At 39.0% G+C, this 14,964-nt stretch overlaps 1 protein-coding gene across 1 annotated transcript in view; it reads left to right on the forward strand.

The window, feature by feature from the left end:
- Nucleotides 1-12,921, forward strand: part of dync2h1 (dynein cytoplasmic 2 heavy chain 1) — a 60,543-nt gene extending 47,622 nt beyond the window's left edge. The window contains exons 89-96 of the mRNA XM_072461860.1: nucleotides 489-605; nucleotides 1,407-1,514; nucleotides 3,227-3,328; nucleotides 3,914-4,003; nucleotides 8,163-8,272; nucleotides 8,356-8,437; nucleotides 10,926-11,042; nucleotides 12,177-12,921. Of these exons, the coding sequence (XP_072317961.1) occupies nucleotides 489-605; nucleotides 1,407-1,514; nucleotides 3,227-3,328; nucleotides 3,914-4,003; nucleotides 8,163-8,272; nucleotides 8,356-8,437; nucleotides 10,926-11,042; nucleotides 12,177-12,338 (888 nt within the window). The 3' untranslated portion in view covers nucleotides 12,339-12,921. The remainder of the gene's footprint in view (nucleotides 1-488; nucleotides 606-1,406; nucleotides 1,515-3,226; nucleotides 3,329-3,913; nucleotides 4,004-8,162; nucleotides 8,273-8,355; nucleotides 8,438-10,925; nucleotides 11,043-12,176) is intronic.
- The last annotated feature ends 2,043 nt before the right edge of the window (nucleotides 12,922-14,964 follow it).

Consider the following 14,964-nt stretch of genomic DNA (forward strand, 5'->3'; position numbering starts at 1 on the left):
TATACGTTTTGCAACAACAAATTATTTTAAATTGTGTTTTTGCACATCACCAATCCCCCAAAATAACAATCGTTGGCATTCACAACCCCAGATATAATAAGTAGGCGACCCGCAAAGTAGCCTCATGTCTAATGATTGATTTTAATTTGAAGATTTACACCTAGATAAATGACTTTGTTAGACACTACAAATACTAATCTACACGACTGCATTTGAATGTATCAATTTTACTTCTTTCTGTCATCTAGGAACCCCCTGAAATTCTTTCATGACCCCCAGTTTGCTCAGCAGATTCAACCTTCATGTAGTGTAAAACTATAACTCAGCAATTTATAAGGAATTAACATTGTTTAAAAGTACGATACGCTTGGACACACGTACTGCCAAGAATCCATCACAGCATATTGGCTTATTGATATTTTGAGTGCATCCTTAGTAGTACACCCACATCACTTTAATATATTGTTTTGATCTGCCTTTGGTCGTAGGTTATTTCCCAGCTGCGTCTGCTCAGCCGCTCAGTGGCTACAGGGTCAAAGTTCAACAGGGAGCTGTGGTCCACTGGGCTTTCACCAATCCTCAACTTGTGGAAGAAACTCAACCAGGTCAGTTATGTCTCTATTGTTTTACACAGCTCTATTAAGGGATATTTCCATAACCCAGCTCATTTGAATTAATTTAAATGTAAAGCTAAATTGAAATTAGCTGTGTAATTGAGCATGGTAGGAAATGGCCCCTGGCTTGGTGATTGTACAGCAACGCTCTGTGCAGACCAACTTCTTTTCAAATCACCTCCACTTTTAATAATTTAGGCTCTGTACTGTAAATCTGTTTTCTCGCGCTGTCAGCTTTTAGTAAATTGTGCTGTGACATGTTGGTGTATACGTCTCTCTTAAGAAGGATTTTTTTGTTTTCATTAACCTGCACATTGACCGAATGAACCGATAAATGCCGACCATTTTAATCTTGTTTTGTCTGCAGCTTCTTTTGTTGAACTGTAGTGTGGACTGGATGTAGTAGTCCAGCCATTGCAGATAAAATAGTTTTCTTGTTTTAGCTTAACTGCAGATCAGTTGAGAAGTATTCACACGTTGTTTTCTTTCTTGTTGAATCATTTGTCTCAATTTGTCTGCGTTGCTCTGGCTGTTGTTTTTCTTGGAAATGTTTAATAAAAGAAAAGGCTTGTTGTATAATGCTTCACACCAGATAGAAGGAATTTTAAAACTTCAATAAATCTTTAATTTAAAGTTTATCCAAAATATATTCTAAATTGTATCAAATTAATACCGGAGTGAATAATTACATACCAGGTTAATGGTAACTATGGAATTGTACAACTGATTGTATAGTCATATTGATTGAAGTCTGCATTAACCCAAGTGCATTTTACTGTCTGTGCCTTCCAGGGTTCTTCTCTGATCCACCAGAAAGTGGCTCCACCAGCAGAAGGTCAGGGCTCTCCGGTCATGTCATTCATCGCCTTAGAGGAGTTCAATGCCATCTGCTTGGTTCAGGTTCGGCACATTTGGCACATTTGCCACTTTACTGAGGTGGAAAACTGTTTGTGTGTAACATTTGCTCTCAGAACATGCTGTCCCAACATTAGAGGCATTGACTTGTGTGCCAATATTGATAAGCCTAATCAGTGGCCTGGAAAGTTATTTCACATAATGTGAATAAGGCACAAATATTCCAATGAAATAAATAAGATGGAAAGAGAAAGGAAATGCAATACAATACATGACTATGTTTTAAAAGTAGAACATACCATTGTTAACAATACAGTTACAATAATCGTGGTTCAATTCCAAGCATCAGAAAATGTATTTGAGCTCTTGGAACACCGCTTTTCCATTAGCCCTGGTCCCCCGAACTGGTTCACTTCGGAGCGTCTCGGGCCGCTTCTGTTAATGGTGGATTGGTTTTCCATGGCAAAAGCTCGTCTCGCAGGGTTCTGCTATGTGAGCAGCTGACATAACCAACATAACCAATGTTTTCTTATAAGTAAATCAAAGTCAAACCTGAATTAATCTTCATCTTCATATGGCTGATCTTAGTGATGCACAAAAAGTCGTTTAGTGATTAGTAAACGTTTGTGAAGCTGAGGCGTGGCTAAAGCGACAGTTAACAATTTATTTCACTTCTCTGCGCCTCTACACCACATTTTCATGACTCTTTATGTGATGCGTTGGATTTGGATAGTATTTTGCATTATGCACTAGAAATATAATATTTTGGGTCTTGGCTTGAACTACTGTGCGAGTGCTGTGCCTTAAACAGGAAACAGCGGATGCTAGCATGCACTAGCTTTGTTTTGCTAAGTCTATCGGCTCAACAAATAAAGTTATCATCACTGGAAATATGGCAGTCTGTCACCAGATCAAGTCAGCATTTGGTGAGGACTGATTATTTTCTGTTTATATCAGTCTTTGCCATTTAGTTTTCACCGAAGTCTCTCTCTTGTCCAATCATCTTGCGTTAAACCGCTCCATGTACTTAAAGCGAACCCCTGGAAACCTTGTACCTTTCAGTACGTCTAGAATGTCTGCTCACCAACTGTTTGTTGTCAATGCAGTTCAAATGTAATGTTTTTTTATGTTATCATTCATAAAATAATCAATTACAGGATTCAAATGTCTTCAAAGGGTGCTGCCCAGTGTTTGAGTGGTCCAACAATTTACTGCATGTCCTCCCTTCTCTCTCATATCCCATTTCATGCTGTCTTTCCTGTCTAATTAAGCCTACGGACAAAACAATCCTCAGATGTCTTCAAAGGACACAGATTATGACAAATTGACTTTTTTGGTTTTAACTTTGTCCCCTCATTGAAAATATACCTTGAGTTGTATTTAGTTGCATTAATTTAACCTTTTGATCCTGAGCACTTGTTTTCAAATGTCCCTGTTTTGTGACATCATAGGTAGAGGTCCATAAATCACAGCCAGACTCGCTCTGAGCAGTTCTGCCATCAAATAGTTTCCATTACAACTGTGTGCTTATATTAGCAGGTTGGGGGCAAGCTAGGTTGTTTATTTCCTCTTTGTAATTCTCTCTGCTGCCAGTAGATGGAGCTTTAACTCAAGTCCTAATAAGGAATTTCTGACTGATAGAAATTCATCTATGCTTTTAGTTGAGACAATATTTTAAGTTATATAAAGCAGTAGTACTAATTTACAAATAATGCATAATATTTGTTGTTTGAATTTTGTTCTTCACTTCTTTACAGAGTATCCATCAGTCGCTGGCTGCGTTGAGTAAAGTCATCCGAGGAACACAGCTGCTGAATCCAGAAGTTCAAAAACTGGCCACGGCTCTCCTCAATCATGAGGTAACTGACCATTACGTCTGTGAAACTCTATAATACCACACTTAAGTGGCACATTGTTAATTGCCTCCTATAGCGGGGGAGTGGTTTAATTCTCATAAATTGTTGTGTGTTCGATAAATAATTATAGTGATTGTGAGAAAGATTAGAGGCTCTGAAAAACAGTGACTATTTGTTTGTGTTGTAACTTCTGGGCATGTTGACAACTCATAAACCCACACATTTTTCCAGTCATTACCTCCCACTAATGTGTATTCATAATTGTAAGCACAATAATAACAATGTCGTATTGTGCAACTTTTCTCATTTTTCATTTAAATTTGTAATTCAATCAAATGAAGGACAAGCAAAAGAGTGATGTGTTAAATCATTCAATAATTCATTTATTCTTGTAATAAATGAAAATTGGTAGTTGTTGCATATTAAGCTTTATTGTCATTCATCTTGGCTGTGACGAACAGCAGTTAGCGAAGAGACAAATATTTAGTCTGTTAATCAAACATTTTTACAAGATTCACTTAATCTTGTATCCAGTTAATATCAATTGTTTCAGTATAATTCATCTTACCTTTCATGCCTGTGTTTCAGTGTCCTCTAACATGGCAGAGTAACTGGGAAGGACCAGAGGAGCCAATGCAGTATCTCAGAGCGGTTGTAGCACGTGCCCTAGCCCTACAGGTAACGTAATGCATATCATATAATGCAGGGTTCAGATTAAGGATTTTCACTTGTATAGCGGTGCTGCTAAACAATCCGTTCATTTTTTCAAATTTGTATAGCAATTTGATAATTGCATAGCAAAACACGAAAGTGACTAACAATCAATATTTTCCATTGATGTAACAAGATTATTTATTTCAAATGTATTTGTAAACATTCTATTTAAAACATACTATTTAAAACTCCTAACAAATTAACTTTTAAACACTTTTTAAACATTAAAAAAAAAAAAAAAGAAAACTTGCAAATAAAATTAGTTGTTGAACAAATTAATTAACACCAAGTTAGATTAACTTATTTACAACTTTCTTCCATATCATACTCAATCAGATGACTATTTGCAGGAGTCTCATTTACATATTAATTGTCTTTACACTCACAAAAAAACGCTCTATTTGACGTTCCATTCCAGCTAAAAAATGTTTCCATTTTTCGTTTTGCTATTTGCTACTTCGTCTCGGCTCCCGCTGCACATTTGATGACGGTCCCTAAGCACTCGTCTCTGCTCCGGCTGCGCATTCGGATCAGTGTAATTCGCTGCGCCCCAAAATACGCATCTGATTGTTAAAAACAAGGCTGTAGTCACTTGGCAGTATAAATATGAGTATTATGGCATCTGAATGATCTGCAAAGACTTTTGCGTTTAGGAGCTATTGACCTCGGAAGTCCGAATCTGTGACACTAACTTTACCGCATGTGGCTCCTCCCACTTTCAGACTCGCGCTCTGAGACAGCAGCGGGACTCGTCATGTCAACACGATCGATTGATGAGTGATCAGTACTTTTAGGCACTTTGGTTATACAATTGAACACACATTTTTGTATCGCAAAAGCTGCGATTCAAAAGCCCTTTTTTCTGACGAACGCATCGCATTTGAGAGAAATTGCGTTGCATTTTGCGATGCGATACCGCTTATTCTGAACACTAATGGTATACAATCATTTAGTTTCACAATGTCTTTAAGATTTGAGTGATTGGCCTTGTTAATTCCAGTTAAGATAAGATAAGATATTCCTTTATTGTCCCACATGGGGAAATTTCATTGATGCAACGCAGGTAGATACAGAGGTAGATACAGAAGAAAAGAACAGAAAACTCCCATAGACAAAACCTCCCATTATCCAACAAGGGATGGAGGGGAAAAAAAAATAATAAAGATAAAAATAGATAAATAAATACATAAATACCATTGCATGTGATCGCGACAGTAATTGCACATGAATATGTGTCACGACGGCACATGGATTGCACGTGAATTTCACAGTAATTGCACATGAATCACGACAGTAATTGCACATAATAACGAGTCAAAGTGAGCAATTCTGTATCTGCTTTGACATAAATATTCCCAACGCATTTATCAGAAAGAGTTGATGATGGTTAAATTGTATGTATGTGAAGCTTTTTTATCATTGCAGCCTTTGGGATCTGTGTCTAATGCTCCAAATCTGTGACTGGGAGCACAATCTTATACGAATAAACAAGGAATATCTTATCTTATCTTATCTTAAAAAGCTGGAAAAGCTTACTTTGCTAAACGTTCTATGAATCTTGCCTGTTCCAGTCCCTCATGCTTTCTATTTGAATGCAGATGGGTCTGGAGCCATCACAGTTACTAATCTGTAGCACGTGCCTCTCAGATGCAGAAGACCTCTCCTCTCAAAAAATCTATAACTTCTTTTAGAATTCAATTTGATGATTTGGCAGAAAATTGCGTTTTTTCTCAGTGCTCTGTTTCTCAGTCCTTTATATTCATAAGCCGCCATGTTTGCGTTAACATGAGCGTACCAATGCACTTCTTTGATCAATTAATTCATCAATCACGCCCATCAGAAATCAGGCGATACAGGATACAGCTCCAGATCTTACGTCTTTGTTAAGTATTGAAAAAATTGGTTGTTCTGGCTGGTCAAGCAACTTCATATCATACCTTTATAAGTCCTGAATGTCCTTGAGTTCTTCTTTGCGCTACACCCCCCAAAACAAAAAATAAATGAACAATTCCAGATAACGGCTTGTGGGTCATAATAAAAAGTTATGGCTATTGTTTGAAAAGCACCTAATAGAGGGATATTTTTTCCCCTTCCTCGTAGCCAGAAAATGAAGGTCGTGGCTAGAAACCACTTTTTGCGCCGTCTGAAGGTCGCGGACGCCTACAAATACAATACCGTCTGAAAGGCACCCATGCAAACGTTTTGAAATGATGTATTTTTATGCGAGTTCGAAGCATTTCATTATTGGTATGGGCGAGCCTCCCCTTTGCCTGCGTTCGGCTGTGATTGCCCGGCCTGGCTGCTCGACCCATCTGTTTGTGTGTGCGCCTGCCATCTCTCATTACCCTCCATCTACCTGCCCGGACCTCATCTGTCTCCATGCTTGTCTATCTGGATGCCTCGCTGTCCTTCTCTTTCTTTTGGAACCATCAGAAGTGAGTGATGCGTCTGTTAGCCAAGTGTCAGTGTTTTTCAGGAATAATCTGTTTAATAAGGCCAGGACGGCCCAAAGCTGCCGCTGCTGCCACTGTGTGTAGAGACATGCAACAATAGAAGCTAACAGCCCAAACGACCTTGAAAACCCGCTGTGATAAAGCACACACACACCTGCGCTCACTGGCTTCTCGTCTTGTTATCGTTTCATACTCTCCAATGTCCAAGCGCTTTTTTCTCGACCTACTGCTCTTCCAAATGTATCTCTGGATGCTGCGTTTGTAATGACTCCATTTATAATCAAGATGGAATCAAATGTTTCCCTGTTGTTGTGTTTTTGTCATCAGCGATTTCGTCCAGCTGACCTCCAGAGCTGTAGTTTCTATGGTAATTTGGAGGAAAAGTGCCTATGTGTTTAAAAAAAGGCTGAATAAATAAATTAACACTTCAGGCTAAGGTGTGCTCATGCAATATAATCTGTCTCGGCTCCAGACAGGCTCATATCTTGATAAGCTCTGATGTGTGGGTAAAGGCACAGTGAAGTGAACCCACTGACTTCTTTTAAAACCGGAAAAAATACATCAAGCCATCATAGCTGAGTTAGGCACACACGTGCGTGTGTGCGTGCGTGTGTGTTCTATTCATTATTACTTTAATGAAAAAATGATGTTTGTCAGTGACAAACTAGAAGCTTGTGCTGTACAATTATTCCTAATCAAAACTGCACTTTGAGTTCCCACAATTATCAAATCGTAAAGGCTTCATTGATTTAGATACTAGAAATGTCCTAGTAGGTAGCTCATAATACACCTTTATGTTATTGTGATGTAAATGCTTTCTTTTACCCTTATGGGCATCACAAATGCATGGCTTCTCTGCAGTGTGTGACTGTGGCTTAGTTGGTGAACATCAAGGTTGGCAGCTTTATGGCTGTTATTGACAAAACATATGGCCTAGCGCCAATTTTCTGTAAAACGATGTTAAAGTTACTGTGTCTTGATGGTTGGTGAGGACTATAAGGTATTTTTGTGGTGCTAAACATAGCATTACTGTACATTATTGGATAAAGCCACTCCTGAGTTGTGTTGCTTGAACACCAACGAATAAACTTACATGAAATAAACAAAAGAACAGAACAGAAACCCAGGCAAACTAAACTGAAACTGATTTTCTACTGACCAAAATGAATAGAACACTTTTCAAATGAATACACTGTCTGACCTTTGCCCTCTTCTTTGTGTACAACACAGTCCTTGTAGTTCACAATGGCTGTTTACAAGCGCCAACCAAAGCCGTGGACAAAACTCATAAAAACTCAAATGTTCAATTTTTCTATGTGAATTTAGACAAAAGCCTTTTTATATGTTGTGTTTCTGATGACTCCCATCCTTGCACTCTTTTTTGTTATGCAATGTGATAGATATTAAGGCACATAAGGGTTCTGCATAAGCAAAAAGGTGCAAGATATATCTGTACCGTGGGGGTCAAAGTGAGACGAAGGAGGCATTATATTAACAATTCTCTTTTCGTCTAACAATGCCGATGTATTTTCATTATCGTGCATTGATCCATTAAATAGTTTGTGTGATTCATGTGCGAGGCTGATTTTCTGCTTGAGTAATGTATTATCTCAAAGTGCTCCTCATTTGTTATATTTGGGGTGATGAATGTGCAGTGTGTTTGTGTTTAGAGCTGGGTGGAGCGCGCTGGCAGACAGGCCCTTCTATCTGACACACTGGATCTCTCTGAGCTGTTTCATCCTGACACTTTCCTCAACGCTCTCAGACAAGAAACCGCCAGGTAAAACTTTCAAAATAAACTGAACTGAGCTTCTTCTGCTAAAAAATGTGGACTCTAACAAATGGATTTTTCTGTTATTCAAGGTCTACGGAATGCTCCATGGATAGTTTGGGTTTTGCAACATCGTGGAAGACACACATTGTGCAGGCCAAGCTACAAGTCAAGGTGAAATCACAGGACACAATCAGCACCCAAAACATGTGCAGAAGCAAGAATAGAATAGAAGAATAGATTTCTGTAGAGCTAAATGTGTATTGTGCTTAAAGCTAACAAACTAGATTCACTTGACTCACTTATTAACATTTTATTTTTCTGGCTGCAAGCACAGAATAAATTTGTGAAAATACAGCAAAAATATAATAATCAAATTATATTACGTCAATACAACATCAGCAGTCAAAGACTGCTTCGTAACTATACAAACTTCAAAATGAGTTTGGATCGTTAGCCATTTTTAGCATTTATCATTCGAGAGAAATGAAAAATAAATCATAATTAACAAAGCGCACATACAATACAAATTTGGATCAGCCACGCAACAATCTGCGCAACACGTACACAGATTTTAAAACCTTGCAATCAGACTATAAGCCTCATTTGAATTTCTTTATACAAACATATTAAAGTCAGTGTAATCCCTCATTTGTCCAGGAGTCTTCCATTGTATCATCTGGACTCTTGTTTTTAGAAAGACAAAACGCTTCGACCCCCATCCAAGAGTCATTCTCAATCTGCAAATCAAGTCTGGGAACTCAGGTTATATAAAACACTATTATATACAACCTCCTGGTTGTGTATAATAGTGTTTTGAAACCCTGGAGTGGTACACCCCCGGGGAATTCTGACTCCAATCAGGTACTCAGTGAGGAGTGAGCCAAAGTCAGGTTACAATAGGATGTTGATAGCCCATTAGAGAGCGAAAGTGAAACCAAAAACTCCCTTTATCAGGAGGTCCCGCCCGGAGGGCAGGGCTAACACAGAGTAGGATATAAAACCTGAGTTCCCAGACTTGTCTCGCAGATTGAGAATGACTCTTGGATGAGAGTTGAAATGTGTTGTTTTTCAGAGTCCAAATTATTCAATAGAAATTTTTCTACAACATAAACATATTAACTGTCACACACTTGCATGCACCAGACACAGGACAGAGACACAACAGATGCCACGTCACACTGAGCCTCCAAAGGCAGTCTCAGATGACGAGTGATTAGAAAATAATGGACAACATAAAGCAGTGCCAGAATACTAATGCGAAAACTGTTCTCAGCATAAACAAGAGACGTCTGCTGCTGACAGCGATATCCATTTGTAATCGCTTTTAGATCTGTGCAAGAAGTTGTTCAGTGCATTAAACAACACAAATATTCTTCAGAGAGCCTCCCTTTTCTATCTTTTCCTTTAAGCTTCATTTAACAGGGGCCTTTCTATGGAGTGGAGTGGAGAGCAGGTACAGACCCCAGGTGTCACTCAACTCAACAATTTTACTTGTAATATTTGACCAGATTATAGAGTTAATAGACATACATGGCTCTTCTTATTTATTCACTAAATATATGGCATTAAATACTTATGTATGTATCACTTATTCAGTGATATTGTAGAAAATTATTCAGTTGTAGGCATCTGGAAAAAACAAAGGGTTTCGACTCTCATCCAAGAGTCATTGTCAATCTGCGAATCGAGTCCGGGAACTCGGATATTCTACTCTGAGTATGACCTGTCCACCGGGCGAGACCTCCTGATAAAGGGTGTTTTTGGTTTCACTTGCTTTAACTTTTTTCTAGAATGGAACACTCCTGGACGAATGAGGGAGATATCTTGGTCCCATTGGGCCTGATCCAGCTACAGATAACAGCTTCAACTCTATCAACTTAATGGAGACATATAATGCTTTTGTAGATCATAGTAGAAATAGGTCCAATGACTTCCTTCCTCCATTTCACTTTAGCAAGCATCAGATTTAGTTTACCTGTTTATATTTTTTAAAAGTGCCATTGAAATTTGATGAAGTTGCAGGACAATACAAGATTACTCTTACAGGCATGAATTAATGAAAATACAACTTTGAATAAACTAATGATGTGGAAACACTGATGTAAAAGGTTAAAACACATTCAAGTTGATTTTGCATCATATGTCCCCTTTAAGTGCAACAGCACCACTTTGAATCAGCCATAATGTTTGTACCAAATTTGACTATTTTATTTAAAATAGATAGTATTCCTGCCTCACACCTCGATGGGCCCAGTTTGGTTTGAAAGCCGAATACAAAGACGGCACTCTAATAATCCAGCTGTGATGTTAAACCGCATAAAAGGAGGTACGAGAATATGGGCAGAAAGTGAAAACAGAGGCATTTTGTTACGTACAAATGAGCGCCACGCACACACAGATTACAGCTGTGTGTGATGCCAGGCCTGTCTTTATTGTGCGGCCTAGTGAGGAAATCCCTGAGTCATTGTGCTATAATTCCCTCATGTATACACTCCCTCTTATGTACTCTGTGGCTGACATGCTTGTTAATCCTGGTGCCCTACTTTTCCCTTTATAGATCATTGCCTCCGTTAGTCTTTGGCTGAATGGGTATTGACCTGACAAGTATTGGTATTGCTAATGGCGTCTTCAGTAACACATTTACGTCTTGTTTCGGCAGGTGGGGGGTCTGCAGTTAGAAGGCTGTAGTTTCGACGGAGCTCATCTGAGTGAGAACCAGCACGACTCTCCCAGCGTGTCAGCCGTGCCTCCCTGTTACATGGCCTGGGTCCCACAGGTATTTGTCTGTTCTGCTGAATGATCGCGTCAGCTGTGCTTGAGCAGTTTGGTTAGGCCTTCAACGGGTCTCTACAGTCTCAGTCTCGGTCTCTTCCTGTGATTTCGAATTGGTTGGATTTTTCACACTGATCATGTCATGTTTCTGAAAGGTAACATTTGGTAATCTCTAAATTCTGAATGATAATCAGAAGAAACAATCCTGGCCTGAGGCTGGTACCAATGAATTAAAATGCACTTAGCTTTCTAAAATAAAATAAAAACATATTTGGCGTTGTCAAAGGTGAATTGTTGAACTTCAGACATTGTTTAACCTGAATGTCCATGGGAATGTTTTTGCTTAGTCCAGAATGTTCCACAGAATGACATTAAACTGATTTATTTACATGGGGACAAACGGTTGACGCCACCAGCCAAGTTACAGCTCAGATCTATGTAGAGGCTTGTCCGCTCTCTAAGAATGCATGTTTCCATCCATCCATCCATCCATTTTCTACCGCTTGTTCCTTTTCGGGGTCGCGGGTGACTGGAGCCTTTTTTTAAATGTATTTCTATTTCAACGAAATAAGGCTGCAACAATTAATTGACTCTTTGTGACTAATTGACTACAAAAGATAATCATAGTCATATTTTTATCATCGTAATATTTATCTGGCGTCAGACTTTTAAACACACACAGAAAGTCCTTTAATAACAAAGACGATGGCAAAAATGTCAAAAGAGAATCAGTTATTTCCGATTTTCTTCAATAATACACTTTATCAGTAAATCTTCTCTCTCTAGAAGCCTTTTGTCGCCGTATTGTAACCTTTAATTGGTTTATAATTCATTTTAAAATATGTATTTATCAGTCTACAATAGAAATAATTGTTTGAGTAGTCGACAGCCCTACAATAAAACAAATATAACTGAATAAATGCAAGATATACACGTTTTACGCCACACTGTATAATATTACAGCTAAAATGTGGCTGCTACAAGGGCTGTAATTGGGATTTTTCTTTTTATATTTTCATGCTATTATTGTCAATCTCAATCTTTAAACCCCATAATTTTCTTTCTATCCATCTATTACATGTTATTGATCTGCTGGCATTGCTCGCTGTAGTTAAACGCTGTGTTTTCCTGGTTGCAGAAGTCGGCCGCTGACCTGGGCTCCTCTGAGGACAGGATCTGGCTGCCTCTGTACACCACGTCTGAGCGGCTGAAGGTGGTCACACACATCTGCCTGCCCTGTGGAGCCAACCCCAGCCAGTGGATCCAGACGGGGGCGGCCTTCTTCCTCAAGCAACAATGAGAACCGCGGCAGGTCGGTGAAAGGTCAGCACAACCAGACGAGCAAGGAAGTGGCCCTCGCCTGTGGGAAAATAACCTTTGTATTTAGACATAATGGTGTACAATCGACTGGCAAATACAAAAACGTAGATATCTCGGGCGGCAATCGCAATTCTGGTTTTAGGGAGACATGGAGTTTGGTTAAATCGTTCAACCAGTCAAAAGTACAAAGAAATAACTCACACAAAATGAGTCAAATCTACCTCGTATAAGCAAAAGATCACCTCAATCTTATGGAATGATGGACAAAATTGGACTAAATAGTAGTCTATAATAATTAATAATAATAATAAGTAGTCTAGATAATTACACTACAATTAGCGTGTGGAATTTGTAAATAATTACTTTGATTTGTCAATTAAATATAACTAGAATATCTATTGTTTCCAAATATTATTTTCCTGAAAATGCACATGAATGATTGTAACGTTGGCACAAAAGAGAAAGGATCCCCGCTTTTAAAGTCTTGCAAAGCTCTTTTTGTTTCGTGTCCTCTGTGTATTTTTGTATTTATTCTTTTCAAAATAAAGGACCTTATTATGTTATTATAATTGCTTTATTGTTGCTATTGTGTCGGCTGTTGTGTCTTCCGAGACCATTTTTTACAACACAAAGAGTGCTGCATGCGGCTTATGTGTGTCACTCGCTCACACGTACACAACACACACGTACACAACACACACGTACACAACACACACGTACACTACACACACGTACACTACACACACGTACACAACACACACGTACACAACACACACGTACACAACACACACGTACACAACACACACGTACACAACACACACGTACACAACACACACGTACACTACACACACGTACACTACACACACGTACACAACACACACGTACACAACACACACGTACACAACACACACGTACACTACACACACGTACACTACACACACGTACACAACACACACGTACACAACACACACGTACACAACACACACGTACACAACACACACGTACACAACACACACGTACACTACACACACGTACACAACACACACGTACACAACACACACGTACACTACACACACGTACACTACACACACGTACACAACACACACGTACACAACACACACGTACACAACACACACGTACACAACACACACGTACACAACACACACGTACACAACACACACGTACACAACACACACGTACACTACACACACGTACACTACACACACGTACACTACACACACGTACACTACACACACACTATCAGTCTTCCAAAGCGGTAAACAATACAGATCGTAGTTGGGTTTGCACGCTCTGCTTCACACCCGAATCGCCTCCAAACTATCAAATGCACTCGCGCTTTAAAATCAAGCAGTTATTCCCTGAGCACTGTTAGATTGGTTGAAGTAGAGATTGTGTGTAGTAGTGATGGATTGCCTCTAAGGAACACAAGTGCCAAGAAAACTAGGCTATGTATGGTCTGTATGTAATATGATGTATTAGAATTGCCCCTTGAGTCAAAACTACATTTTGATTAGCTTTTCATTCTGGTATTACTCATCCTACTTCTGCTACTATTACCTCTACAACTGATACTGATACTATAACTACTACTACTGATACATTTACTTCTGTTACTTACTTGTAGCACTACTGGGAATATATACAATTTACACAACTACCGCCATTGCTTCTGCTGCTAATACTGCTTGTACCATTACCTTTTCTACGACTGCCACCATTTTACTGCTACTTCACTTTACTTTTCCTTCTATTTATATTACAATATATGTAATTTACTACTTAAAAGATGCACTATGTTATCACTTGCATGTGTTGGGTCTTATTTATAAAACGTGGTCGAGGTCTAGAAAAAGATAACTTGACGCGAAAATTAGTGGTTCGATCCCAGAAACGATTAGTAACGTCTCCACATAAAGTTTTATAAATGAGAGGCAAGGCTGATGTGTATGAATAAATGCAAGATAGACACATAATAAAGTCATATTGTGGAACATTCCAGGCAAAACAATCTCTTTTGAACTTGAATAACCAGTTTTGGGAATATAAAAAGAAGACCAAATTAATGTTTTTGATGGTGACGAACCCCCAGCAGAAAATGTATAAAGTGAACCTTTAAAATCTGATTTATTCTCAAATCTATTCCTCCAACTTTGGTTTAACAAAATCTTAAGGAGCAGCCCATATTGACTAAGGCGTGTTTGGATTTTTCCACTTCAGAACACATGTCCAGCAGAGCATCAAATTCGACTGATGGTTTAATAATGCTGTCTTCAGAATTGTCCTTGATTTCGTTTCAGTTTCTGTTGAGATGTTTGCGTTTTGTGGAGACTAGTGTGACTGAATACAGCAAAGAGGAGGAGCAGGGGCATTGTATGCAGCGTGCTGTGACAAAACGCTTGTGAAATGGAACAGCAGGTTTAGAAAAAGGCAGGAGGATTGGATTTGGGCGAAACTCAGGCCCCCGGGTCAGTGAGAGAAAGAGCTGGAGAGAGAGAGAGATGATGATGCGGGGAGCAGAGAGGAGCTGGAAAAATAGCTCGAAAACCTGCAGGAAAAATAACAGGGGAAACGTATAAATGAGGAGA

The sequence above is a fragment of the Eucyclogobius newberryi genome, unplaced genomic scaffold (genome assembly GCF_026437365.1).
Source record: "Eucyclogobius newberryi isolate DKJ021-1_F unplaced genomic scaffold, fEucNew1.0.hap1 SCAF_10, whole genome shotgun sequence".
NCBI classification, from domain to species: Eukaryota; Metazoa; Chordata; class Actinopteri; order Gobiiformes; family Gobiidae; genus Eucyclogobius; species Eucyclogobius newberryi.